The 26,274-nt window shown below is 52.2% G+C and overlaps 8 protein-coding genes and 1 non-coding gene across 9 annotated transcripts; 4 read left to right on the top strand and 5 right to left on the bottom strand.

The window, feature by feature from the left end:
• Window positions 1–1,858: 1,858 nt before the first annotated feature.
• On the bottom strand, window positions 1,859–3,804 carry J4E83_009374 (uncharacterized protein; the record flags this gene model as incomplete). The annotated part of the gene is made up of 5 exons (XM_049336262.1): window positions 1,859–2,239; window positions 2,289–2,685; window positions 2,736–2,957; window positions 3,010–3,456; window positions 3,620–3,804. 5 exons carry the CDS (start codon window positions 3,802–3,804, stop codon window positions 1,859–1,861), a joined length of 1,632 nt encoding a protein of 543 aa, XP_049184586.1.
• Window positions 3,805–4,563: 759 nt separating this feature from the next.
• J4E83_009373 (uncharacterized protein) lies at window positions 4,564–5,504 on the bottom strand (the record flags this gene model as incomplete). The annotated part of the gene is made up of 3 exons (XM_049336261.1): window positions 4,564–5,150; window positions 5,199–5,227; window positions 5,275–5,504. The coding sequence occupies 3 exons, from the start codon at window positions 5,502–5,504 to the stop codon at window positions 4,564–4,566; spliced, it is 846 nt and encodes a 281-aa protein (XP_049184585.1).
• Window positions 5,505–8,248: 2,744 nt separating this feature from the next.
• On the bottom strand, window positions 8,249–8,335 carry J4E83_009372. The gene has a single exon. It is a non-coding gene; the product is annotated as a tRNA-Asp (tRNA).
• Window positions 8,336–9,249: 914 nt separating this feature from the next.
• J4E83_009371 (uncharacterized protein) lies at window positions 9,250–9,968 on the bottom strand (the record flags this gene model as incomplete). The annotated part of the gene is made up of 5 exons (XM_049336260.1): window positions 9,250–9,421; window positions 9,504–9,628; window positions 9,709–9,732; window positions 9,782–9,870; window positions 9,926–9,968. 5 exons carry the CDS (start codon window positions 9,966–9,968, stop codon window positions 9,250–9,252), a joined length of 453 nt encoding a protein of 150 aa, XP_049184584.1.
• A 441-nt stretch (window positions 9,969–10,409) lies between these two features.
• Window positions 10,410–10,829, top strand: J4E83_009370 (uncharacterized protein; the record flags this gene model as incomplete). Its single annotated transcript, XM_049336259.1, has 2 exons — window positions 10,410–10,461; window positions 10,510–10,829. The coding sequence occupies 2 exons, from the start codon at window positions 10,410–10,412 to the stop codon at window positions 10,827–10,829; spliced, it is 372 nt and encodes a 123-aa protein (XP_049184583.1).
• Window positions 10,830–11,324: 495 nt separating this feature from the next.
• Window positions 11,325–12,391, bottom strand: J4E83_009369 (uncharacterized protein; the record flags this gene model as incomplete). The annotated part of the gene is made up of 2 exons (XM_049336258.1): window positions 11,325–12,306; window positions 12,366–12,391. The coding sequence occupies 2 exons, from the start codon at window positions 12,389–12,391 to the stop codon at window positions 11,325–11,327; spliced, it is 1,008 nt and encodes a 335-aa protein (XP_049184582.1).
• A 1,648-nt stretch (window positions 12,392–14,039) lies between these two features.
• J4E83_009368 (uncharacterized protein) lies at window positions 14,040–16,415 on the top strand (the record flags this gene model as incomplete). Its single annotated transcript, XM_049336257.1, has 5 exons — window positions 14,040–14,500; window positions 14,557–14,663; window positions 15,104–15,151; window positions 15,457–15,822; window positions 15,877–16,415. The coding sequence occupies 5 exons, from the start codon at window positions 14,040–14,042 to the stop codon at window positions 16,413–16,415; spliced, it is 1,521 nt and encodes a 506-aa protein (XP_049184581.1).
• Window positions 16,416–21,905: 5,490 nt separating this feature from the next.
• Window positions 21,906–23,729, top strand: J4E83_009367 (uncharacterized protein; the record flags this gene model as incomplete). Its single annotated transcript, XM_049336256.1, has 3 exons — window positions 21,906–22,350; window positions 22,401–23,325; window positions 23,375–23,729. The coding sequence occupies 3 exons, from the start codon at window positions 21,906–21,908 to the stop codon at window positions 23,727–23,729; spliced, it is 1,725 nt and encodes a 574-aa protein (XP_049184580.1).
• A 1,501-nt stretch (window positions 23,730–25,230) lies between these two features.
• J4E83_009366 (uncharacterized protein) lies at window positions 25,231–26,193 on the top strand (the record flags this gene model as incomplete). The annotated part of the gene is made up of 2 exons (XM_049336255.1): window positions 25,231–25,356; window positions 25,621–26,193. 2 exons carry the CDS (start codon window positions 25,231–25,233, stop codon window positions 26,191–26,193), a joined length of 699 nt encoding a protein of 232 aa, XP_049184579.1.
• Window positions 26,194–26,274: the final 81 nt, after the last annotated feature.

The raw sequence follows: 26,274 nt of genomic DNA, 5'->3' as shown, positions 1-26,274 counted from the left end.
CAGTGGGTTGAGCGAGTTGCATTAATATCGTAGATGATGATTGGCTGTTCTGACAACTCCCGCGGAGAAATCCAAGGGCTCAAATTGCTGCACCCAGTTCTTTCCTCAGAGGTTGTCAGCTCGTCGGTGTGCCACACTAGCTGCCTAGGCGTTCGGAGGACATGCGCTGCACAATAGGCTTACGGCTTGGAACCCAGGTGGCTCGAAGTCTTACACGATGAGCTCCCTAAAACAAAGTCTCACTACTTCCAAGAAGAGCAAATCCAATAAAGTCTTACAAAATAGCGCATCACTACATGTGTCAGAGAATTGGGAGGTTGGTGAGTCTCACCGAGTGTCAGCCGTAGGAACAAGACGGCGCGATGCGGAGCGCGCTAGAGACGCGTCGACACGAACACAATATAAAAGGTGAGATATCCGAAACCTTCCTTCCTGTGCTCGATATTGTCAGTCTTTACTTTCCTTCTAGCAGTTATGCCGCCGACTCGCACGCAGAATACGAACGGAACTCCAAAACGCAACTTCGCCAAACTAGGCTTCCCCGTCGTGTCACGAGACGAAGCTTTAGCAGCCGCTACGAAGGCAGTGAAAGCGACAACTCCAAAGCCGCCCCTTCGCAAGAAAACATCTAAACGATCCTGTCGCGTGAAGACGCAGTCATGCCCAACACGGACTCGCGACTCACCGCCGTCTCCTCCTGCCAGTCTACCAATAGCGTCAACTGTACTTGAAGAAAGCAAAGGCGAGACTTCTGGCTCTGGTGTTGATAGGAAACGCTTTGGAAGAAACCATGATCTCCGTGGATGTCCATGTGGGCGCGATTGTGCCGCTACACTTCTGACTAATGTCCAAACATGGCGGAAACCAGATAATCTTCCACTCGTAGATCACACAGCTATGGAACCAGAATGTCATAATGAATTCGACGATTGGAACATAAGATGCGATCGGTGTGGGCCGGAACGACAGCTCGATGTAGGCTTGTAAGTCAAAAGGATTCGACGTGTCTTGCTTGGTAAAAATTCCGCTAACACCTTGAAGTATGGACGACGAGGCTCTCATCGCAGTGGAAATGAACGGAAGGATAAAGCATATCTACTCTGGAGGTACGTAAGTCGAAAATTTTACCTGATATTCCACAAGAAGCAGCTGTGCTGATAGCGTACCCAGTAACACCACCATTCTATAACTATACTAAAGAAGAAGAAGAGAAAAGACGTAAGGATGCTGAACGACACACAGAGCAAAGTCTGATTCATCTCATCCACCACTGTCCCGGCTTACAGTCCGCTCACTTAGACCATTGCCGCAGTCTTAGCGTCCTGTTCGCACTGATGTCTTCGTGTCCTTCACTCCTTAGCATAAAGTTATCCGGAAATCTACGAAACCCCTGGCCAGTCGATTTCGAGGCCCTCGCTGAGCATCCAGAATGGGTACCTCATCTGCGGGAACTGAGTTTATCGTGGACTGGGCTGTCGAACTATACTTACGGACGAATAGACGAGGGAATGGGGCCAGCCCTGCGCAAACTTGCGAATGCGAGACCGAATCTCATCTTCAGCATTACTTCGGGTGTGAAAGTAATTTGGGCCAGGGTCCCAAGCTGGATAGAATTCAAGTAGTATAGAAAGCATAGGAATACGATGGGTTCGACGGTGTTCGAATCCAGACGACACGAAGAGGCTTCGTCCTGGATTTCAAGATATAGCTGAGTTAAAGCAGTCATGTCCTGTTTCGTCCAGAACAAGAGATATAGCAGTCGTATGATTTTCTATTGAGAATACTAGCAGGTCATAAAGCAAGAGCATCGGCCAAATCACTTGGCTCGCAGCCATCCTATCTCCGCCGGTTTCCACACCTACGCATTCTCTCGATGAACCCTCTGCTCCTTCTCACCCAGCGGCCCCTCCACACCTGGATGAACACTCTTTCTCCTCTTTTCATCTCTCTGTTGTCGACTTTGATCGAGGCTCTGCGCAAATTTCGAATTGGCTCTGATCTGCGGACCTTTCCAGTACACGATGTAAATGGGAAGGGTGACCAGGAAAGCAAGGCAGGCTAGAATAGTGGAAGCGTATTGCAGCGGCCGGCCAGGGATGTTCGAGTAGAGCGGTGTTGAGTATAGAGAAGCGATACCGGCTAGAGCGTCACGAGCGAGATCGTTGCCACCGGTTGCCGAGGAAGCGTAGGGGCCGTATGCGGCTGTTTGGTAATCGATTGAAGACTGGTAGATTGCATACTGGGAATCGTTAGCCAACGAATATTGCATGTTCAGCTCGGGAACTTACGTTCGCCATGCCAACCATTGCCGAGAAGATCATCGGCGCGATCCAAGGAATGCCATAATCTGGGCCAAGTGACGTCCAAGCAAACCCAAACAAGCCGATAGTCTCCAGCGGAGCGAGGAACAGTAACCACCAAAGTCGGGCTTCCGGTTCGACTGATCCTGGATTCTGTCGTCGTTTCTTCCGGAAACTGATAATCGACGGCATGTATGAAGCGTAAGCTAGGAAGTAACTGATCAAGATGGGAAGGAAGGCTAGACCTGCGCCAACGACGCCAAAGCCCCATTGTTCGTAGACGGGACCAAAAGATTCCAAGAATGTGAAGATCAGGGCGTCGCTGAAACCACTGAGGAGTGAGAGCCATAGAACGATTGGTTCGGTAAAGAACATGTAGAAAGGTCTATCTTATCATTAGCATCGAAGCCATCAAGTCTTGAAGCCGTTACGTACCTCCAGAAGATAGTGCCGACCTCTTTAAAGCTCATCTTATGGCCACCTCGGATCTCATTCGGACCATAGATGTTCGGATCTTCACCTGTCTTACGTCTTCTCTTCGCCTCGCGGTCCAATAGGATTGTCGAGCGAGTTTCGGGGTTGCAGACAAAGTGAACGAGCTGGACGAAGCCTCCGATGATGAGCTGGACCCAGAATATCCACTCGACCGACTTGTACCTGGAGAGTTAAGTCAACAACTGTCAACAAAACTTGTTAATGATGTACTCACCTTTCTACAAACGCTCCGATGATCGCACCAACAACGGACCCGCCCACAGATGATAGCACTAGGAATGCGACAGCAAACTCTTGTTCATCCGGCTCCCACATGTCGGCGAGTACACCAAGCGTGACCGAGCCGCCAGCCGTTGATAAGCCTCCAAGCGTCCGGACCACCACATATGTCGCATAGTTCTTCGACAAAGCGGCTGGTATTTGCCAGAGGTTGACAAGGAACAGACTGAGTTGCTGGATGGGCCATCGTCCATACTCTTCTGACCAGGGAGCCCAAAGTTCGCAACCGATACCGTAGGCGATCAAAAACGCTGCCTGTGGGACGCGAGCTGCTTGTTCGCTGACACCATGATGTTCAGACACGGCGCTGACGGCATGCGAGTACATGGACGCATTCGTGTTGATGCTGATTTGGATGAAGAAGACGACGATGAGGATCTGCCTATCGTGGAATCATTGTCAGCGCCGTACAATGAACATTGCAACACGGAGAGAGCGATCGCGAGGAGATTGTAAGCCCATGGTAGGCTTTCGAGATGCGCCGCCACAATGGTCGGGTCTCACGGCAAAGCGGCATCCAGACAAGAGACATAAGCTCAACTCACCATTTGCGCCAAGTTGGGAAAGAATAACCAAGCTTGTCCCAAGCATCACTGTCTTGTAGCTCGACTTTGTCGCCTGTGATGATTCGGTCCGTCTTCTCTTGCTCAAGTTCTGTGCCTTCGCCATAGTTGGGGTCGCGCTCGGTGTCAGGCACAGCTGTCGGCTTGCCATCGTCTACGGTAGCCATATTGGAGTCCGCACGTACGTAGGAGGATGATTGAGAGAAAGGGGTGTGGAAGGCGGAAAACGAAGAAGTGTACGAGATATACTTCACACCATCTCGCCCACAGTGCATACGCCTCTTCGCCTTTCGCTCACCCTCTACGCGACATCAGGCTGCCCGTTACCCCGTGCCTCTGATGTCAAGAGGCGGCTGGCTACATCTTCGGTAAGCTTACTCCGCCAATGTGAGGCTTGTCATTCTGAGCCAAGGCATACACAGCCGTGGCAGCCAAGAGTAATCAACTGATCGCGGGGTAAATAAGGGTGCATCGACCGATGATGGGGAATGCGATGTGCGTGATGTTTCCCATGTTTGGTCGATGCGGGTGTTGGGCCAAGAGAAGGAATGAGGCATGGCGTCATAGGCGTTCTGTACGCTGCGGTTACGCGGCGTCGACCAGGAAGTCGGATCCTGCTCATACAGTCGGTGTATGCAGAGTACCTGGCGCGGAGTTTGACGCCGGTTTCCGTGATGTCATGCACCCAAGCAGTTGTTTAGGAGATGAGTGTGAAAGGATGTCGACACGTGGTGGACGGGCCCACGAATGGACGGCAGGCGCGCTAGGCGCACGCGACCTGGCAACACCGATCAGAGAGTGGTAATTCGCGGCATAGATGGGTAAAACCCGACATGTACCTCATAGGGATCGAATTACTATTAGGAGCACTTTTGCGACCGACTATCGTCCACCAGCTGTGCCATATTTACCGTTGCCCTATCTGACTACCTCCCCTGCGGGCTCAACAGCAGCGCCGTTATCGCATCAACACACGCATAGAACCTCTGTCCCACCTCTGGCTGGGCGAGGTATGCCGAAGTCTTCTCCTTAATCAGATCTTCGTGACTCCACTCCTCCAGTGGCACATCCTCCAACCCCGTCACATCAAACCGAAAGTACTTCATCCAATTGCGCTCCATCAACGCAGCATGTTCGGCTTCGAATCTATCACCCCACGATCTTGCTTCAGCCTTCCTATCCTCAACGCTATTCGCCATCTCGGGAATCTCGTTTTTGCGATTCAGGCCGACGCCCGTACCGACTGAGACAATGATCATCATGTCGTTCGCATATCGGAACAGCTTCCTGCATTCATACAGGATGTCGCGGACTGGATTGTTCTTTGTAGTCCCATGGTCAACGAGACCCTTTTCAATCACGAAGCGTTGCGGTACGCCTGGCTCGGATTGCACGTATCGTGGCGCCGCTGAGGTCGCCTTCATCGCTTGCCATATGGGCATGTTGGGTTCCAAGTCCGGTCCAGTTATGCGCCGTGTTTGGTAAGATCGGATAAGAGCAGCTTTGTTCGTGCCTTCACTTCGTTAGTGAATCTCACCACGCTTCTCACTTCAGTACGTACCGATATCCATTTGTGTCGTAATTGCGAAACTTTATCGAGTCAGTATGTACGTCGCGGATGAATAGGGTTTACTCACACGTCGCCCGAGTCGGGCCGTCCATCTAGGAGTACTTCGTCTGCGCTGCCTAGCTCCTGCTGAACCACGCTCTTGATCTCGTTCTCTAACGCGCTGTCGTCAGGCTTCTGTATCTGTGCATGAGGGTCGAGATATCTGAAGTAGGCCCTTTTATTGTCGAACACTTGCTTCGCGATCTGTTTGTAAGCTTCTCTTGCTCTGTGGGCTTGCATGCGCAGTCGACATAGCATGATGGCTATTATACCGCCAAGAGAACTACCACCTGTCAAGTCAAAAATCTGGTGGCTGTCTAAGCGCTGCCCAACTTTGACGCAGATCGCGTTGACCAGCGATTCAACTAAAAGGAGAGCAGATAAGCCCCGGATACCGTCACCGTCAATGGAAAGCAGAATCTTCGTCTCTCTCGTTCTCGAAAGGATGGCTGGTAGAGGTGCTGCTTGGTTTGGTGTCGGATCATGTAAGGCGGGATCGATGTACTGCGAAGATGGGCGCATATTGTTTTCAGGAGCTGCTTGAACAGTGGGAGTCGATTCTGGCGGTATTTGGGTGGCGCCAGTTGGCGCCGCAGCTTGAAATGCGTACGGGGAAGCATACACGGTTGCTGTCGTTGCTGATGAAGGCGTACTATGATCGCGTGGCGAGCCGGGGAGAGCATTCTCAACCACCGTTGACGGTGAAGGTGTCATGAGACCTGCTACCGTAGTATGGGTGACAATCGGTTGTGATGGAGCCTGGCCGTATATGGGAGCTAGTGGTGGAGGGCCTGTAGCGGAGGGAGGTGGAGACGGCCATGGAATGTATCCAGAGTATGGATCCCGGATAAGTCGCAACTCTGCTTCTTCTGCAACGCGTCGGACATCCGGATCTTGAGCCTTGCTTCGATACGTTAGTCTCACTACAGGTGATATCTGGAGAAGACGCGCGACGTACTACTTCACGTAGCTGACGTCCCAAGGCTCCCAGCGACCGGACAGCAAGAACTGTATCGAGGAAGGAAAGGCGGAGTCATGAAAGTAGTGTGTGCCCTCTACCGCCGAGTAGCGGACACAGCTGAAGTCCACCGGAGTCCACGACATGCTGTTGTATGGTGGTTATAGCGCGTACCAGTGGACAAGCCGGTAGACGGAGAGCTGGAATTGAGGCAGCACTCAGCCTTGTACTGGCAATCTAGTGAGAGCAGCGGTGGATCAGACGGCAGTCCTAGGAAACATGCGGTAAGCCACTAGCTGCCGCTGGGAGCTAGACCGTTAATCAGGATGAAGTCGCTTCTGAGAAGGGCTATTGTATAGCCAATCGCTACGCGACAAACGGCCCGCCTGCAAGGTATACACTGCGCCAGCTCGTCAAAATATGCTGCTATGCGTAGCGCTTCAGCGAGAATGCGGCCGCGTTTGACCGGCCAGGCGAGGCCCTGTACGGGCAACGTGTATGGACGAGGCCGCTCGGCAATTGGGCAGTTTGATGGATCTGTGAGACAAGGGCTTTGTGATACCCGGCCCATCCCTGCGTGTGCGTTCGTCACGAAAAACTCCCATCGCAGAGGCGATCGGATCGATCGCCAGGCTCAAAGTATACTGATAAGGGAAGATCTCGGGTCAAGGGTGTATGCAACTGCTGAACATCGCGACTGCCTAGGTGAAGACGGGCGATTCGCTAGCGGCTAGTGCATGACCATCGCTGGATTGGTCCACGCCCGCGGCCCGCAGCGTTCCGCTTGCTCGGCTCTCCCCCTCAACAGCTTTTCACTCTTCAGCCACACATAGCCCTTTCGCGACACGAGTGGACTTGGACAGCATCTTGCGGCGTTGAGCTTAAACTTGAACTTTCCCGAAAGAGTTGGCGTGAGCGACTGCACGGTGACGGCGTAGTCGAACAAAGAACCTGGTCCCACCTGAGCAACGTTGGGGAAACCACTACAAACACCATTCGTCCAGAATAGACATGGAGTCAGGACAGAATCCACTCGGAACACTTTCGATTCTAGCAGTGGAACTGCGCGAGGCCATCTGGTCATATGCACTCACCGACACCACGATCGTGTACCATGCAATTACCGAAACGGTGCCAATCCCACTACTCGGCTGTTCCAAAGCGATTCGTGAGGAAGCCATATCCACAATACTCCGAGAGCGAAGCGTCACGTTCCAGACGCATGCTGCACTATCGGGCTTGCTCACGAATCACAAGAGCCAGCCAACAACAGACACGGTCAAGGATGCGATAGCCCCACAGAGTCCAGCTAGATTGCCGAAGAAGATCAGGTTGAAACTGTTCTCCGAGAACCAGAAACTGTTCAAATGTACCGAGAGCAATTGGCTGGAGTATACAGAGGAGGAGCCGAAACTTGCAAGAGAACTTGATGGTTGGCGGGAAGCGCTGCTGCAATATCCCATTACACATCTCACAACAATAATCATGGACTGCAATTCCAGTCCCACATACCATGGCGGACCGGGTTATGCACTTCCGTGCATGAGTACGTTCGTAAAGCGTGTAGCTACGCGTATTCGCATGGTGTCAAAGGGAAGATGCCAAATTTTACTAGTCGCACCGCCAGGCACCGTGAAACAGCTCATCTGGCACGCTGGTTCAGCCTCCTTTCTGAGGAGCTGGACGCCAACCGATGACGGGTGGTCTGCAAGGAAGATTCAAGAAGCGCTCGACAAAACGGTCGTTGCGAATCCGTCAACACCCACACAGAGGAGCAGAAAGCGACGACGGACTACGGCAACGATTGAGTAATTTCTGTCAACATAGAGTAAACTTTTGTACATATTGTGAAAATCTTCACGTTCCTTATTATGACTTATTACTCACATACGAAGTTACTGGCACCATTGCAGGCTTATGAAGTGCGGTAGTATGCATTACTCAGGGCAAAAAACATCGTCACGAGTTTCCCCCCGAAGTGACCTTCATGACCAACTTGCAAAGGCCCACCCGAAGCAAAAACAAAAAAAGAATGCATGAGATGCTCTCCAGCGGGGAATTGAACCCCGGTCTCCCGCGAGTTGTCTATGAAGATGACAAGCGGAAATACTGACCACTATACTACTGAAGATTGAGCAACCGAGACGGTTGAGTAGGTGCTTCGATGGAAAGCGTCGAAATTACAAAGTGTATAGACCATATTGCGTGCACAGCGAAGCGAGCGCTGCGGCGCCGACTCGCTGCGTCAATAGGCAAAAGTTATGCGTGCTGCATGCCCAGGTGTGGGCGGCTAGCCAGCTCTGGAGGGGCTATTTTAGCTACGGCACATGGCATGCGAATAGACGAATGCTGCTTACATAAGCTTCTGCAATTCTCTATGATCCATTTATACTCTTTTCGACTTGGTATACTTGAATACAAAAGCTTGGCCCAAGACCATGGTACACACTAGTTGGCACTATGCTCAGAAGCAAACCCCGGCTTGAATCAAACTTGGCTGTATTATGTGTACGGACCAAGTGGGTTGTGTTCTGCCGCGCCCTGCTATCACTCTCCTTCTTGATTGAGACCTTCCACCAGGGCTCATCCTAAAAAGGCCATGTAAGCATACCTCACGTTGCATATACTGCCTCACTGGAGATATGTCATGTTTACGTATCTATACAGTAAGTCACAGTCAGTCTCCACAGGCATGGAACTGTGACTGTGTGTTGTGTTGAAAGTACACCCAGAAGGCTTTGTGCATGTAAGCGATCTGCCGTCACGAACATGCAACATGTGGATGAGACCAGGGAAATATCCATAGAACCACACCCATCACTGGGAAAACGTGCACACCGGCATTGAGACGGCACCAGGATTTGGTTTTCGAAGCATATTCATTTCTCGCCGAGTCGATTCGTCGTGAAGACTCTAGCTTTATTCGTTCATGCAACCCATGCTCATTTTCTTTCATGAGCTCCGAATCCCACAGAAGATGATGAACCGAATGAAGTAAAACTCCGAACCAATTCACATGCACCACGCTCTTCAGTATTTCATGATCTATGCCTCGGTGGCAGCGGCCTGAGCCTTGGCACCCCTGGCCTTGGTGGGCTTGGACTCCTTGACGGGCTTCTGGCTCTTGCGGATGGCGGAGGCCTTAGCGACGGCGTCCTGGCGGAGGTCGGGGCGGTAGTTGCGCTTGGTGGTGGAGTTGACGATGGCGGAGTATGTCCTACGTTGGTCAGCGAGCAGCTCCTTGATATGCGGTATCGGTACGATCGAGCGAAGAGAGCCGCGGCTTGGAGAAGACGTACTTGCGGGTGGACCTGCTGGGGCCGAAGGTGGTGGTCTGGATGGCAGATGCGGGCTGGTGGTGCTTGTCGGCCTTCTTGATGAGAAGAGTGACACCACCCTCGGGGCCGGGGATAACACCGATAGCCTATTCCAACGTTGTCAATACCGTGTCCTGTGTTGGTTCGCATGTGCGCGCGGCGCATTCGTGGTTCGTGGTAGTCGTACCTTGTTGGCAATGGAGCCCTCGTTCTGAGCAGAATTAGTCAACTGTCCCCAAGAATACAACATCCACACATACCTTGCGGCTGTACACGTTCCTCAGGTTAAGAGGATCGCGCGAGAACTGGATACCGTTCGCCCTCTTGACGAGCGTGGAGCTGCGTCCCTCTGCCATATGTCAACCCCAGTCCCTCCCCAATGCGCGTCCCAGTCTTTCACTCACTGGTAACCTCCCAGGCAAGATCGTGCGAGATAGTGGTGGCCATTGTGTCTGTATGGAATGTGGATACGGACGATGTCGATTGCTTGACGTTGGGAAAGTTCGCCAATATTGAATCGAGGGCCCTCGTCTGCATTACCGCATGCGCTTAGTGCGTGTTTCGGGGATGGATCAACGTGCGTGCCGACGCCAAGAGCGGAGCGGAAGTGACGATGCATGAACGCGACGTGAGGCGGTGCAGCCGAGCGTTCTTGTCCGCGACTCCGTGGTTACAAACCATCGTTGTCTTGCATCAACCTCCCCTAATGCCTTGGCTTCAGAGGCCCTCATATACACACTACCGCTGAAGTTACTTCACATCCGTTTCTTTTGTATTCATCACCAACTCCTTTGTCGCGCCTAGCAGCTCCCTCCCGCACTCCCGAAGACCTCCGCTCTGTCGCATACGCTATAGACCTCTCGTGCAGCCTCGGAAGCAACCTTCATCATGGCCTACATCCTCTACTCCGTCTCGCTCTTCGTTCTGGTGATTGCGACAGGTATGTTACCTTAGTGGATACCTCCTGCGCCACACTAACACTGCGCAGCTGCCTATTTCACCCGGCACCGCTGGATACACCTTCTGCCTATCCCCGGACCCATCTACACGCGCCTCCCATCCTCGTTCCGCGACGACATCGAAGCCGGCCTTTCGTCCTCAGCGTTTGACCTGAGTGGGAACGTGGAAGCCGGCGACTCGCGCCAAGGCTTGGACGACGCGGGGAAGAAGGAGGTTATGCGAATTATGAAGAGACGCGGCTGCGACTTCGACGAGGCACGCAGAATATACATGCAGGAGAGATTCAAGAAAAACAACATCGGAGCAGATGGGATACCCCGCGACCCCAAGTTTGTCAGCTTCTCATAACTGCAACGACTGGGTTCAATGGCGGTTTTCATTTACAGGGCTCTTTCGTAATTCTTTCTTTTGTATGGGGTTTGGACACATTACTACATTTCCTTTGTTGCCTTCAGTGGCCTATCTCTGTCTGACATGCTCTTGGCGGGTATCTTTCTGCAAGTACGGTTTCGGACGCCAGATATCCTGTGTCCTCTATTCTTCCGAGTTCTGCGTCTTTCTTTCGCTGACCTTTCAGCGCCTTTTCGAATGCACTTTTGATGTTTTCCCTTAATCGACTCGAAGCCTGGTGAATATCATGCCTCCCAATCGTGACGCCATCGTCTCATGCTGCTTCATGTCGATCAAAGGCCATGACTTCCGCGATTTCTGCGGACGGCTATTATACCGACAGGCCTGATCCCCTGGCTCGCTGAAGTACTGGTTCTAGCATCTTGGAGACTGCTCAAGCTACAACGCCCATATTCAACGTGATTGTCATTGATCCCTTCGCGTCTCTTCTCTCTACCTCGGTGCCTGAGCATAGCCGGGAGGCCCTCCAAAACCTGGGGGACCGCCGAAGGCTGGCGGTGGGCCGTTGAAGCCGGGCGGAGGAGGGAAGAAGTTCGTCGGAGCGCCGCTTGGTGGGCGAGCAGGCAAGCCAGATGGGGGTGGTGGAAGACCTGGATGGCCGACCGGAGCTGCGGAAGGAGGTCGGCCATAGCCTCCAGGGCCGTTGGGAGCGTAACCAGGAGGTCCGCCGGGAGGTCCGCCAGGGGGTCCATATCCTGCTCCAGGTCCGCTTGGTGCGCCGGGCATGCCACGTCCATCCATGCCCATGGCTGGTCCACTCGGTGCAGCACCTGGTGGAAGTTGGAAAAGATGTGCCGGCAGAGGTTGCACAGCCGGCGCAACTCCGTGGGCCTTGGCCTGTTTCGCGAGCATACGCTCCGCTTCGTCTCCGTGCCGCTCGCCCTTTCCATCTTTCTTGTATGCGTATTGAACCGTGATCTGCTTGCTCATGATGTACTGGTTGTGCATGCTCGCGATTGCCGCATCCGAGGATTCGAAGTCGCCGTAGGAGATGAAACCGTATCCCTTGGATGCTTGCGTGATGTCGTCGCGCGCGACCTTTGGCGCATTCACCAACGGTCCGAAACGGCCAAATGTATCGTACAGTGTCTTTTCATCCACTCCAGGATCAAGGTTACCAATGAACAGCTCTGCGCCAATCTCAACATTCTTCTGCTTATCTGCGGACGCCTTGTTAACACGTATCCGACTTCCGTATAGCGCAACGTTGTTCATGATCTTGGGCGCGTAATCTGCCTCTGCTTCCGTGTGGAACTCGACGAAACCGAACCCTTGATGTTGGCCGTTGACGCGATCGACGGGCATGTTGACATTTCGTACTCGGCCGGCGTTGAGCATCAGCTCGTGAAGGATGCGGGGCGTGATGCGCTCATGGAGGTTTCCGACGTAGACTGTGGCTTCTTTATTCTGTTCCCTGCGCATTCGTGAGTTCATGTTCGCTACTTATTCGCTACTCGGAATGCTGCAACTTACCAGTGACGCGCACTCGGGGCCGACATGTTGAAAGGGCTGCTGTCTATAGGCTCGAAACGCTGGTTCCTGGGTCGCAATAGAAATCCGGACGATTTCGTTGGGGTCGTGAGGCGTCGTGAATGGGAACTGGTGTTCAGGAACGAAGTGAAGGCATCTCGAAGATATTGGAGCTCCAGTCTGAGCTTGCGCTAACACACATGCGGCTAATCCCAAAACTTTGAGCTTTACGCATCATCGCAACTTCGTTCGCTGGGCCCGCCTTCACCCATTACCGCATACAACTCGACCACCTCAACCCAGGCCGACTACATACTCAACATGTACCAGCTGTCAGAAGAGTCCAAGGTACGTCAATACGCCAAGTACATGTGAATCGGGCTTCCGTTGACTCCATACAGGAGCGCATCGCGCGCATCATCGATGTCTCCCGCGTCGCTATTCACTACGGCTACCTGCCTTTGATCCTATACCTCGGATACTCCCGAAGCGAGCCTAAGCCTTCCCTCATCCGGTGAGTACACCGCCTATTTCCGCCATTCCTATACCAGCACGACGTCGCTCTTCACAATGGGGAAGAACTTCGCCGGCTGTGGGATTCAGCCTGGCGACTTCCGAAGCCTGGAAGCAGACTATGAGCAAGAGACTGTGATCTTGTTCCTACAAGATTACACCAAAGCCATAACGGGCCAGCCTAGCAGTGTCAGTGGAAGACCAAGGCATCTACGGGGATTACGGTCTTTCTGCTCTTTCAGTCGCTCGCTTCTGTTCTGAACCTCTTCCTCAAAATATCGCTCCATCATGGCCGATGTACTTTTGGGAACTTAGCTGACCCTTCTAGTCTTTTCTCTCCCCTCGCATAAGCACCAAACGACGATATGACAACAACGATTTGCGATTCATTGTACAATACTACACACTCTAGGCGCATGGATTCTCGGGTATGATTTGGACCGTGATGGTCGGGAAGATGGGCTATACAAGTACCATGTGTTCGAAAATTCCTCTACTCTATCACGTCGCACGGAAGTCGGCAAAACGTATCCCACAGGAGGCGGGATTTGTACATGTATACCAAAGTCTTAATACGAATTGACGGTACCCTGCAGGACGGCCGGTGCCATGGCTGCCCGGTCCGAGTGGTAGCCCGCTTTTTGCACCAAACACATTCGTCTTGCGCATGCGTGTCACAATTGCTGGAACTTGCGGAGTCTAAGCTTGCGCGCATGTCGGTCCTCATTGAGCCCAGCGCCGGTTGGCAGGTATTGACAGCTACGCGGGGCAAATGCCGGTTGTGCGGTTGACGCCAATGGCGAGACGCTACCTGACCCACGTGGTATCCCGGTCGAGCATCACGACCCATGCTCCTCCATTCTCAACCTCTGCGAACTGGAACACCCGGCCACCGGTCCCCACAGTACACGCGGGCAGTCGTTATGGAGTCTTATATCCCAGGCGCACGGCGCTGGGCCTGCTCTAGTTTGTGTTGCGAATCCTCATCGCATAGCCCCCACGCCTCCCGTGTCCACAGTATATCGAGAGCTCCCCCGGATGTTCTCTACCTATTCTCTAGACCTTATGGACACTCCGAATTGCTATCCCCATTCCCATCCGTGCGCTGTCTTACTACCTGGCTGATTGCTCAACTTCGTGCATGACCCGTCATCGTCCGCCACCATGACCGTCCCCAACATTGGGGACATCTTGGTGCTGTCGCAGAAGGCTTGGAAGATTGGACGCACCTTTTCTGCTTGCCAAAAGAATGCGCCAGTGGAGCTTCAATATGTTGAGACGGAAATCGGCAGCCTCGCAAAATCATTGGCATCGTTGGCAGAGACGCTGCACGCGGAGTCCGTGCGGCAGTTGTTACAGGACGCTGACCAGGAAATAAAATATGGCGTTGGTACCATCCTAAGGTCTTGTCAACGGACAGTAGATGATCTTGACTCGCTGATCGACCAATACCAAGTCATCAAGAAGCACCGCACAGTTGGAGGGTTCGCAATTGAGCGCTCGTGGAGCGATCTGGTATTAGCCTCATACAGGACGATGATCTGGACTCCCGAGGGCGGAAACCTCGCAGATCTGAAAGAGATGTTACAGACACATACGAACTCTATCGATGAGTTGACGGAAGCGTTGCAAAGGCTAGTGCTGCCATATCCATGTCACACATCTACTGACCATGGTGCAGCAAGTCTATGGCTCGTATGGACAGCACCGTCATACCAATCGCAGAACGAATCGATAACATGCACCACTTGGCTGGAAGCATCGATCAGCAGCTTGACGAAGTACATCGTATGGTAGAGGACCTAATGATTGCACCACACACTTCACATGTGCCACCCGTACCAGCAAAGAACCCTGCGCGTTCACCGACCACCGAAAACGCCGACCCATTGAGCCAAACGTATCATGCTTTATCTCCCCCAGAATCTTCACTCAGGTCACAAAATGTCAAAATATCTCTACCACGGATCCCGCAGCGCCCAGAGTCCCACGAACAGTCCTCTATAGTCAGATTCAACGATGATGCTCCTGTTCCGACATCTCCGGCGGATGTCGTATCCGCCTCAAGAACATCATCACCCGCTCAAAAACGTGTGTCGGGATTTAGCTTTGGCGGCTCATCTTTGCGATACTCCAGCAGTAGCTATGCATCGTCTGACGCTGGTACAAGCTCAGTCGGTTGGCAAAGTCCATCTTCGTTACTACCTGACTCTCGACTGAGCGGACAGTTTTCGACATCGACCAAGAAAACATCACCTCTACCAAGGACACCGGAAGTATGCAAGCCGGGCCGAAAGGCTGACAATCGGCATCACACGCTACTCCCACCTCCGGCTATGACGCTCGGCTCACTTCATGAACTCGAAAGAACACCTACTCAGACATCGCACGCCATGTTAAGCCCTTACCCTTCGTTGCAACCTGAGATTATGAAACTTCACCGAAGTTCAACCACTACCAGTCAAAAAGCCGCCTTCGAGAAGGAAGCTTTCCGTAACTCAGCGATTCTATGTGATGTGTAAGCCGACTTTGCTCTTAGTCCGTTCTTCTCAGTGTACGTCTTTAGCAATGCTGACCACAGAAAGTCGCGGTTCGCTCGTCGAATACTCGCACCGGATAAACCAGGACGACCCCAGAGACGTCGAAATGATTCAGGCTTCCGAAGAGTGCAGGATCGCCGTAGTACGGAAACGCGTAACCGACTCTGAGACGAAGACAGTACGCGTCGTGACATCCGTATGGGCATTTAGCGACGACAACACCACCCGCGTGGAGCTACGTATGGAAGACGACCAGATGTACATACCGTACTCCAGCTACTTCAACCCAGCCAAAGCCTCCATCACAGTCCTCTGCGAGCTCATATTTCACGATGTCAAACACGGCAATCGGCCAGTGCGTGTAGAAAAGACTAGCTGGGTCAACTACGTCTTCGACTCACCACAAGGTAGACTACCGAAACAGCATTAAGGAAGAAGACGATGACTAACTGCATACCCAGCGGCCGCACTCTTCCAAAACGAACTAATGGGCCGCACTCTACTCGCGACATTCCGCACAGAAAAAACAATGCGCATCCACGAAGGCCTCTCCAAATCCTTCTCCTACGCCGAACAGATGTGCGGCCTGGAAAACCTCCGCGTCTGGGAAGACAACGACACAGGCGCCATCATCGCCCTAATCCATTTCTCCGCCGACTTCCGAAACGGCTACTTAGCCTTCTACCTCAACTCCTCCGTCAACCCTATCAAAGTGAAAGACGGTGGGGACAGAGAGGTGAAGATCAAAGGGCTGAGGGTACCGATTGATCGGGGTGATCGCGCGATGAGGAAGGACAGTTTTGCGGAAGCTGCCACTACTTCTGTTACAGGGAAAGGTAAGGAGAAAGTCGGGGCTGGGAAGAGTGTGGATAAGGGGAAGGTTATCAGTGGGGCGAAGATTGAGTTTGCGACGGAGATGGAGAAGAGGGAGTTTTTGGAGATGTGTAGCGAGATGCAGAGGGAGTTGATTGAGTTGCCGGATTTGTTGGGGGTTAATTGAGAAGATGACTGGGTGGGAGGGGAATGGTTGGATGTAGGCATCGATTAATTGTACTACACTTTTATGAGACGCAAGAGCTTTTCTTTTGACATGAAATCTTTTTGACGTGTGAAATATTCTTCATGAGCACACGCATCAATTACCGTAATATCCGGATAATCTCTCAGAGTTTCCACTCGCCTTCGGCCCAGAACCTGTTGTAGTCTTCCTCACACCACTCATCCCAGCGTAAACGGCCTAACACGAGAACGGTCCTATGTTCACGGCGACTGCGAAACTCAGCCTCGACACTTGTTTCACCTACGCGGACCGATACACTGGTATCTGTTCCTGCGGAGGTCAGGGTGTGGATCCTTACACGAATGTCCCCTGGGGGATCATATGGGCCCAAAGCTCTACCAAAATCCCTCACCGCTTCAGCTGTCTTCCCAACGCCTTCGGTTTCAGTTCCCTTCGTAACGGCAACGTGAAAAATGCGAGACGGGTGGGCTCGAAAAAACTCTCCGAACTTGCCCCAGAATTCGTAGCCATGTAACGACGCGCTGCAGCGGCGGAGGTGAAGCATGTACCCAGCCTTGCGAATGAAGTAGAGTAGACGAAAGACTCCCTCTTCGAATGTGCCATCCTCCATGAAATATCCATAGTCTTTGAGAAGAGAGGACATGTCGAAGCCTCGGTAAGCTAAGAAGGTATCGCAGTCGGCGGACCAGGGTGTGTCATAGCAAAAGCACCAGTCCACGGCTGCCTTGATGATTCCCTTTGGCGCACCAAGAACAGGCAGAGCGAGGATTTCTGTTTTGATCTTGGGCGCGGTGCCAGCGACAAAAGGAGGCTGCTCAACCACTCCTCCAGGTAGAAGCTGCTGTGCGGTCTTGCGGACGACAGCTACGGCTTCGTTGTGGACAGTCTTACATGTAGTAAGAATGGCAGTCGGCGGTTCATGATTAATGAGGGTAAAGCTGCTCTCAGTTGTTCCGTCGCTGCTGCGCTTCACATATCGAGTACGAGTGGTACGGTTCGGCAGGAGCTCATACACCATCAGTCGCAATTCAGCAGGCAAGTCGAGGAACCCCAGGGGTCGGGATTGCGCGTTCGTCATGTTTGACCGTGGAGCTTCAAAGTCCTGGATTAGCATCAAAGTACAGTGAGGTTTCCGTAGGCTTTACCTTGTAGTTACGTTGCAGCGCAATGAAGTGAGTCTCTTCGGCGCGCAAGGTGCTTGCATCCACCACGGGTAGTAGTGGTTGTGGCCACCGAGCTGACGCTTAACAATCTGGGCTCGATCGCGATCCCATTGACTCGTGTTGGGGGGCGTAGGATGGAGAGTATTTGGTAGGGGAAGAGCAACTGCTCGTAGCCAGATTGGGGAGCACAGACTGACGCTAACCCCACTCGCGGAAGGCTAGGCAGCGACGCGCAAGGAACTCGAGGTCAAGGTAAGTGTGGACATCAAACCACAAGTTGTGCGCGGCAGTAGGACAAGAAAGATATTAAGAGATCAAGCGCTAATTTGATAGAGCGATGAAGATACTGCTATTATTACACATGTTCTACTTTTCCAGAATAAATCAAAACTGGACGCTCTTGCCGTCTTATCTTCGCCTTTACCTTCACTCTACCTCTAACCCCGCCCACACCTACACAACCCACGCAAAAAGAGACCAAAAACAACACCACCCCAATGCGCTTCGAGACGGTGCATCTTCAGAGAGACCAGCATAAGGTCGTTTGTCTATGATGACGCTCTTTTATCAGGTGAGGGCTCTGCGATAGCCCTTGTTGCAGTTTCGATCGAGCAAGTCGCCGATCCTGAACTGGCTCATACCCGTTGTGTATCGACCAGAAGGCCAGATCCTGTGCCTGGACTAGCAGGCACAAGAACCTGGGAATGGTGCAAGAAGGATGAAACGTCTCAAAACATGCCGATAACCAGTGTGGAACTAGAGTCACTTGGATCAACGTCGACTAACAGTGTTGAAGGACTAGTAATCGAAGTAGACGCGCAACGCCGAAAGAAGGCATAAACTGTTACATTACGACAGTTCTGGGCTTTTCATTGAGCAGAATGCATGCTCCCCAATTAGATAATACTCGGGAACATGAAATTGCACATGATTAGATGGTTTAGAGCAGTACATACCAATGGCCATCTATCACGTCTCCAGCTCCGAAGCACAGCGTGCGCAATGGAGACAATATGATGATCTATCCCGTAGGCCCAGCAGCCAGCGCGGCACCTTTTCAAAAGCATTAGATGCTTTGGAGATGGTAGAATAACGAAGTGAAGAGACGGGATCAGATTCGAGGAGTAAGGAGATCTCACGAAGCTGCAACCGGCGTGTTGATCTCGTAGAAGGGCTGGCTCGTCCTGATCCTTGCACGACGAGCAGGCTTGTGAAGATCGCAAAGACCGCTCCCGACTTCTGTCTGCGTCGATAGCACCAATGAAGGAGTGATGTTTGTTGTGCGAAGGATCGCTGCGCCTGGGAGGCCTGAGGTTGAGGACGGAGACAAGGCGAAGTGGGGAGGTTGGACTGTGTGTAATTGGCCAGCTCCCCCAACAATGGCGTTCGCCGTTGTAGATCTCTTCGCTTCAGCCTGCACCCTTTTGTTTCGTTGCTATTCTGATAATTCAGTTCAACCAGTCAAGCCGATGGAAATTTCCTGACGTTTGACCAATCATGTTATTTCCGCATGTTCGAAGGCTTGTAAACGGCAGCCTCCCGCTGCGCCTGCGCCAGTTCTGTTCGCTTGAACTACGGTGGCTATGTATCAGCCGCAGGCACACGCCAAAGCTCACAGCAGTGATGCGCAAACCACTTGCGAGATTGGCGGAAGCTAATACGGTGCACCGAACGGATGGAGTGAGATCACGGTGTCGCTGAGGGCTTAGTTGTGTTCGAGCACAACCTTGAAGACATGTCTTCAGTTGGCAAATGTCCAGAGTCCTGGCAAGTCATCGAATATCGACCGACATGGGGGGAAACGTAATCTACATGCTTGGCACTGTTCGGTGGACAGCTGTGGTATGGCGTCCGGAACAAGACCTGGTCGTTCACGGGTACCACGTGCGCTGACGTCCTCGGAGAGGCAGTGGGATATCTTAGCCGTATAATGCTCGACCTGGACCCTTTCAGCATAATCTTCTTCCTTGTGTAAGTTACCCCGTCTGTGTACAACGCCCATGTCTAGCAGGAGTCAGTAACTACATTGCGCCTACCATGTCACTTGCTCTCCTGACCACCGGTATTCATCTCTCGTTCGGACGCATCATCGTAGTCATCAGAGCCAATTATTCGAGGTTATAACACAAGGCTTACGCGTACGTCTTCATCGGCTCCGATCTGCTCGCTCTTGTCCCACAGGTTATCGGTGGTGGCATGGCCGCAACTGCAGGAGACAAAGACAGCTCAAGTCCGGGAGTCAATATCATAATTGCTGGTCTGATGTCCCAAATCATCACCCTGACTCTTTTCCTGACTCTTTGGGGGCGAATCCCCTCTCCGTCTGCGGCATGCGAAGATCTCAAGCAGCTTGCCATGCACCCAGCCACCATTGTACATCCAGCTTCGTTGGACAAAGAACATCATCTGTTTCCAGTGGAGCCTTCTTGTTGCAACTGTGCTCATATGTGTGCGCTGCATATACCGTGTCGCTGAGCTCTGAACCGGTTTCGGCGGAGATCTGGCTGACCACGAAGCCACATTCATGGTCTTAGAAGGGCCAATGATAGTCCTTGCAGTTGCAGCATTGACAGTGTTTCGTGCCGATCGAGTGTTTTCAGACCTCTGGACACCTGCTGGTAAGGGCTTTAGGTCGATGGGAAAGCTTACTCATGATAATGCCAGCACAGACCATCTTGCTGAACAAGAGTGGAACAACACGGCGTACCAGCGTGTCGAACAACCCGAAATTGTCGCTTGAAGCGGACCAAATACCTAGTAGACTATGGGGATGTGGCTTTGCGTCGAGAAGCTGAAGACGGAATGACAGTCACGTCCTGTGGCAGCCCTTGTGGCGCTGTAGTAGGACTTTGCGTATCATCAGTTTCCGTCAAATTCCATGCTTTTCTCAACAAATGCACTGTTCATCGAAGTCACTTTTCCTTATACAGTTTCGGTTTAGCGTTTCACGGTTGACTCGGCCCCTGCGCAGATATACCTATTAGATGTATAAGAGTTGCCTGGACCTTGAGATCCCTGGGGCCGCAGCTGTAAATGCCTGTAACTAAATCGTGGCTGTGTTGTCTTGACCCTGTGACAAGTGCATCTAGCGGTCAACCTGGTGAAAGGACTTCGATGTCGGTCGTCGTCTTGAGAGCTAGCAGAGGTATCCATGAACCTTAAGCGGATCACACCTGCCTCATAATGATCGACAAGTTCGCGATCGTTGTAAAGGAAGCGGACAGCCGGGTTGGTATCAAGCCAGCTGCGTAAGAACGAGAGGTCGATGCTTGCCGCTCAGACCCACGAGGAGCGGATGCCCCCGACAGGCCGTTCTTCGGCATCCGAGGCTCTGCGCATGTACTTTGAGTCGGAGAGCGATTGCCTCGCTCGGGCCCTGAGGAGGATGTCGGTGGTGCGGAGAGCAGTGTGCACCGACGTTGCAGAAGCGGCGCGCCGATGGCATGGTCTTTGGGTGAAATCCCGATTGAAGGGAAACTCAAGCTGGGGATGTGGCTGAGTGATCCTCACCGTCCTCGCTAGAGTATGCACCTTTCCTCTTTCGGCTGGCTCGCCGGCTTTCACCCTTTCTTTCAAGCTCGCCCTTCCTGTACGTCGCCAACAACAATGACCGAGACTCGCCAACCGTAGCCGTTCCCGGCGAGAGACGACTCAAGTCCATAAACATTCTTCTCGCTATCGCGAACAATTCCTTGTCGACGTGCGCCGTGCCATGTGCACCATGCGTCTCCAAGCGCTGTGCCGCACGTCTGCGCTGAATAGCCCCATCCTTCCAGCCTTACGGGTACTACGCCCAGGTGGTGGCGCGCCGTCTCCTGTCAGCGTTTGGGAAACTGGAAGTCGACATGTTGTTTCATGACCACATCCGTTCCATCTCGCCAAATCCGCGCTAGCTAACGTTGTGGTGACCTAAATCGGGGACTTACACGGCCTCATCTGCAGCCCAGCCTGCATGAAGTCAGCCTCTTGATGTGCATTTTCATCATGGCGAGCAAGGCGGAGCCTCACCTGCGTGCACCGTATGCTTGCAGAGTTTCAGACGTGATGCTGGACAAGGTACCGTGCCTCTGGCGCTTCTGTCTCTTGTTTATGCTTCACCTCCCCTTGTCCATTTACTTCAGTGCAGGCCCATTGTTCAGTACGTATTTTCTCTCTGGGCCAAACGCGATATAACAATCCTCGGTGGAGCCCAGCCCGCAACACCCGTCTGGTACGGTTGTAATTATCTTTCCGTAATCACGGCACACACACATTTAACACATACTACGTACTGTTACCGACGCGATCGACCGTGCAGCGCATCACTATGGACGCAGACAGACGGCTCGCCAAAGCTCTCGAGGCCGCGAACGACGCTCTCCAACATCTTTCAATAACCGCGGACTTCGGAAGTCTAGACTGCACACATATCGACCGACTCCTTGGGCGGGTAGTCGATCTACCAACCGAGGGAAACCAAAGGAACAGCAGGCGGAATTTGCTTGTCATCCGACAGTGGATGATTAGTGAAGGCCCCGGCGTTGTGCTTCTCGAAGTCCTGGGTCAGTTATATTGGCGGTTGGGCGAGCTCAATAGCAACCAGTTCGAAAAGTTCAAAGCAGCACTTCAGCAACGACAGCCATACGTTACTTTGGTGAAAAACGCGAACGCAGTAGCGCTGGTGATTCAGCGCATTCGATACATTCAGAGATCAAAGGCGGACGCTTGTCAAGACTTTCTGTCCGAGTTGTCGGATCTTATCGGCGCTAAAGGTATGCGTTTCACCGTGAGAGTATCAAACGTAGCTTGCTAATCTGAGCAGTCGATTCACCAATGCTAACTGTAGAAGCTTTACAGATATGCTCACGTAGTCCGACGCGATCTGTCCGTTCTCGTGATAGCATATCTTCACAGGAGACGGGCCCCGCAAGTCTCATCAAGTATCTTCCACCTACCATGGTCCCCGCTGCCGCAGATATGGAAAACTTCCTCATCGACTTCTATGTCAGGGGCATCTGCCCGGGTCGCACCGTTGCATCGCAGACGAATGTGTACACGTCGTTATTACAGGTTGCGGATACTTGCTTAAGCACACGCTACGCTATCCTCAGTCTCTCAGCATCATACCTCTGCGAACAGATGCCGAAAGACAAGGATACCTATCACCAAGCGGAACTGTATTACTCGACGCAAGCGCTTCAAGCTCTAGCATCACAGATCAGCGATGGTCATCACTATAACGGTGCCCTGGCTACTAGCATGCTACTGATGCACCACGGCCTGATCAATCAGGACGACTCCCTAATGTGCTGGTCATGTCACGCTAACGTGCTCGATGCGATTCCCCCGGAAGCAATCACCCACAACTCTGACACCGTCATGTTCTTGCACGCTCAGCTCATCTTGGCACGTACCGCACGAACTTCTCACCAGTTAAGCAACACTCGGCAGCATGCATTCGAGACCACGAACTGGTTGGATAGTATATCGCCAAGCGAATCTTCCAGGACTTCAACTACTTTGGGAGTCTCACCTCAGTTGCTCTTCCTCATTTCATCCATAACATCACTTCCGACGGGCCCATACAGACTAAACAAACTCATGTACGCCCAAGCACAAGAGAAACAACTTCAAGATCTAAAGCAGTGGAGTTCAGAGCCAGATGGGCCGGAAAAAGAGATCCTATTCGCCACAGCAGAAGCCTTTCGCCTCGCCGCGCTCATCTACCTGCGCTGTCGCGTCTACGGGTAAGCATCTTATATAGTCTAAAGCTTTCGCATTTTAACATGTCTCCAGGTTCACAAGATTCCACTCCTCCATCCTCGAGCTCTCCGACGCACTCCACACCTTGATCCTCTCCTTACCAGTCAAAGGCCCACTATATACCGCCATCTATCCCGTTTGGCCCTTCTTTATCGCTGCAGTCACTGCAAACTCAGACAAGCGCGACCGCCTATACCAGCGCGTCGTACCAATACGAGAAGGCGACAAGAACACACTCCCACCCGTGCTCAGGCGTATCAGTGGTATGCGCACCTGGCTTGCAAACCAGGACACGTCATGCCAGCGCGACGACGGCTGGTGGGACGAAATGCTTAGTCCCAAGTCTAGCACCATCGCATTGAGCCCGCATCTCTTGTGCTTGGGTTGAGCAGCTTCCGAGTTTGTCGTGCTCGGCCCATCGTACGTCGCAAACTTTGCGCATTTCCTTTCGTCCCAGCAAATGCTGTCATGGCCTGTTCTTACTCTGGTTTCCTACGTCATATATCATAATCCGATGCATCTTAGCGAGTCGTCATCTCCCTGTCATTTCGGTACATCTCACCATCTCAGCGAGCATAGCGTTACCCCTCATTCGCCGTCGAGTTGCTCTACCACGTCTAGATCTCAATTCAAACAATGTCTTTGGAATCAATCTCTTCCCTTTCGTACTCCTTGGAGTTTCATTTTCCGGATTGTTTATACAGCCTTCAGACATCTTCGAGTCATGAGTCTGCGACTCTCCTTTACTGTGACGACACCGCAATGCCATCGAGCAGAAACACTAGATCAAAAGGCGGGCATCTCACTTCTTTCTCGGTTCGTGCTTGGTAAAGACATTGCTTCTATCATCCACGTCATCTCTCTAGTCGTGACATCTTGTCAGCGTATCCCAGGCCAGTATACCGCATCACAAGTCCTGACCAAACCAACATCACCGGCATCAGCTGCGCAAATGCAGCAATACAATCATAGCCACAAGATAGACGTCGTGAAAGCGCAGTCGTAGTCTCGAAATGCAATTCAGCTTGCCTCGTCTTGCTGGTGCAGACAAAGAGAGCTGTCCTGGACATGTATTAATGGTTGTTACACTTCTAAAGTCTCTTATAGCATGCAAGAGCAGTTTGATTTCGCTACCAGGGGATGCAAGGCGAAGACATTGATGGACTGCAATGTGGTGTCCGTAGCACGTGACGAGTAGTCGGCTAAGTTGCGACATTGGTGACGGTCTTGATATACGCAGCTTCGTAGTGTATGTGTTGATGAGTCACACAAAACAGCGAGGCTAAGAGTTTGTAGATATCGAACGTAGACCTGAGCGTTTGGGGTGCTTCCTGGGGCCTGCGCTGGTCTGATAAGCGCTTGTGTGAGATTAACAGTATCCGGAAAGAACTGTCATCTGATCTGCCTCCACGATGATGTCTAGTGTCTACAAGTTGGCGCTGCGTGTCACTAGGTAGGCCCAAAACTGATCTCTCAAGCGCCAATGTGAAGAAACACAAGTTCAAAAAAGAGCATTAGTACACGGAATCGAACAGGCGCGAAAGTTGAGAAGCAAAAATACATGGAGCTCGATGTGTTGCGTACGACTAAGCCATCCTTCCGGTGGAACATTGTCAAAGCCTGCAAACTGACGATGGAGTCTTTCAAATTTCAACATACATGTATTGCCATCCACTACATACACGGCTTTGCTGCCCATGTTCACCTGGCAACGCTTTACGATGGGCGCACCCGAGCGTTTGCTCTCACGCACTCCCGCACCTACACACCGGACCCCACAATGTTTATACAATATCTTGGCGCCTGCCTTGACAATTTTGACTTTCTCGCTTTTGCCTTCGCTCTTCACTGACCCTGCGAAGGAACTGCGCGCACTGCCGATACTAACAATGGCGACTTCATTGCCCACAGAAGCCCGCGGAACCAAGCGCAAGGGCAAAGACGTCGATATCGAGGACATTATCAGTTCAGAGGCGCAGAAGATCAAGACGTTCATTCGTGGCGGATTCCACAAGGTTCTAGCCAACGATCACAAATTAACTTGCCTAGTTGCCTGGCTGACTTGGTTAAGTCTTTACCACAGACCTTTCCTATCGCTAGTCCTGGCAGAAGCCTACAGAAGTGCTATGCGCAGGTCGCCGCCACCTACTCATCCGTTATGCGGGCCCTAATTAAGAAGCACGTAAGTGCTCGAGCTCATCTGTTTTAGGGCTCCATTCCCGACTTTAGGTTGAACAATTCTAATGTGTGTAAATAGAAGCAGATCTATGTTATGGAAGACTGGCCTGCGTACGCTATCGACGCCATGGTGGACTTCTTTCGTCCACAAGGCCTACCGCATTATCACCCCTCTCGACCGCCACAAGCTCATGTACTTGGACCCTACATCCAACGCTTCCGTTGAAGCTATTCCCTCCGATGTGTGCCTCGCTCACGTTCACCTCGATATCTTCAAGCTAGCATACGACTGGAATATCAAACATCTCCAGGAATTCGCTCACAATGCATTAGTCAAGGCCTTGGCGGGTCAGCCTACGCTGGCTCAGTTCAAGCACATGCTTGTCAGCACTGGCATATTCACAGCAAAGTATTGCACGCCTCCTGCTTCCGAAGATCATCTTCTGAACCTGGTGTTGATGGCTTTGGGTACTTATGGTGCTATGGTTCACGATGCCTGGATGAGGGAAGAGAACCGTCAAGAATATGTCAACCTCTACATTGTTGCACCTTATCTCGCCGTCTATCGCGATCTGGCGACACCAGGACATAGCGTCGTTTTTGCTGAGTGGTCAAAGGAGGTAGACGCGAAGCGGCAGAAGATCGAGGGCTCCGGTTCAATGCAGTTGTCATAGCGGTCTGCCAAAGTCAATTCATAGGTGGCACCAATCAAGTACAGCACAAAGACCAAGGGGCTCGCAATAGACTTTTATGAC

This window comes from Alternaria metachromatica (genome assembly GCF_023757995.1).
Source record: "Alternaria metachromatica strain BMP 0045 chromosome Unknown scaffold_32, whole genome shotgun sequence".
NCBI lineage: Eukaryota > Fungi > Ascomycota > Dothideomycetes > Pleosporales > Pleosporaceae > Alternaria > Alternaria metachromatica.
The sequence above is the reverse complement of the archived record's forward strand: the minus strand, read 5'-3'. Positions and strand labels throughout refer to the sequence as shown.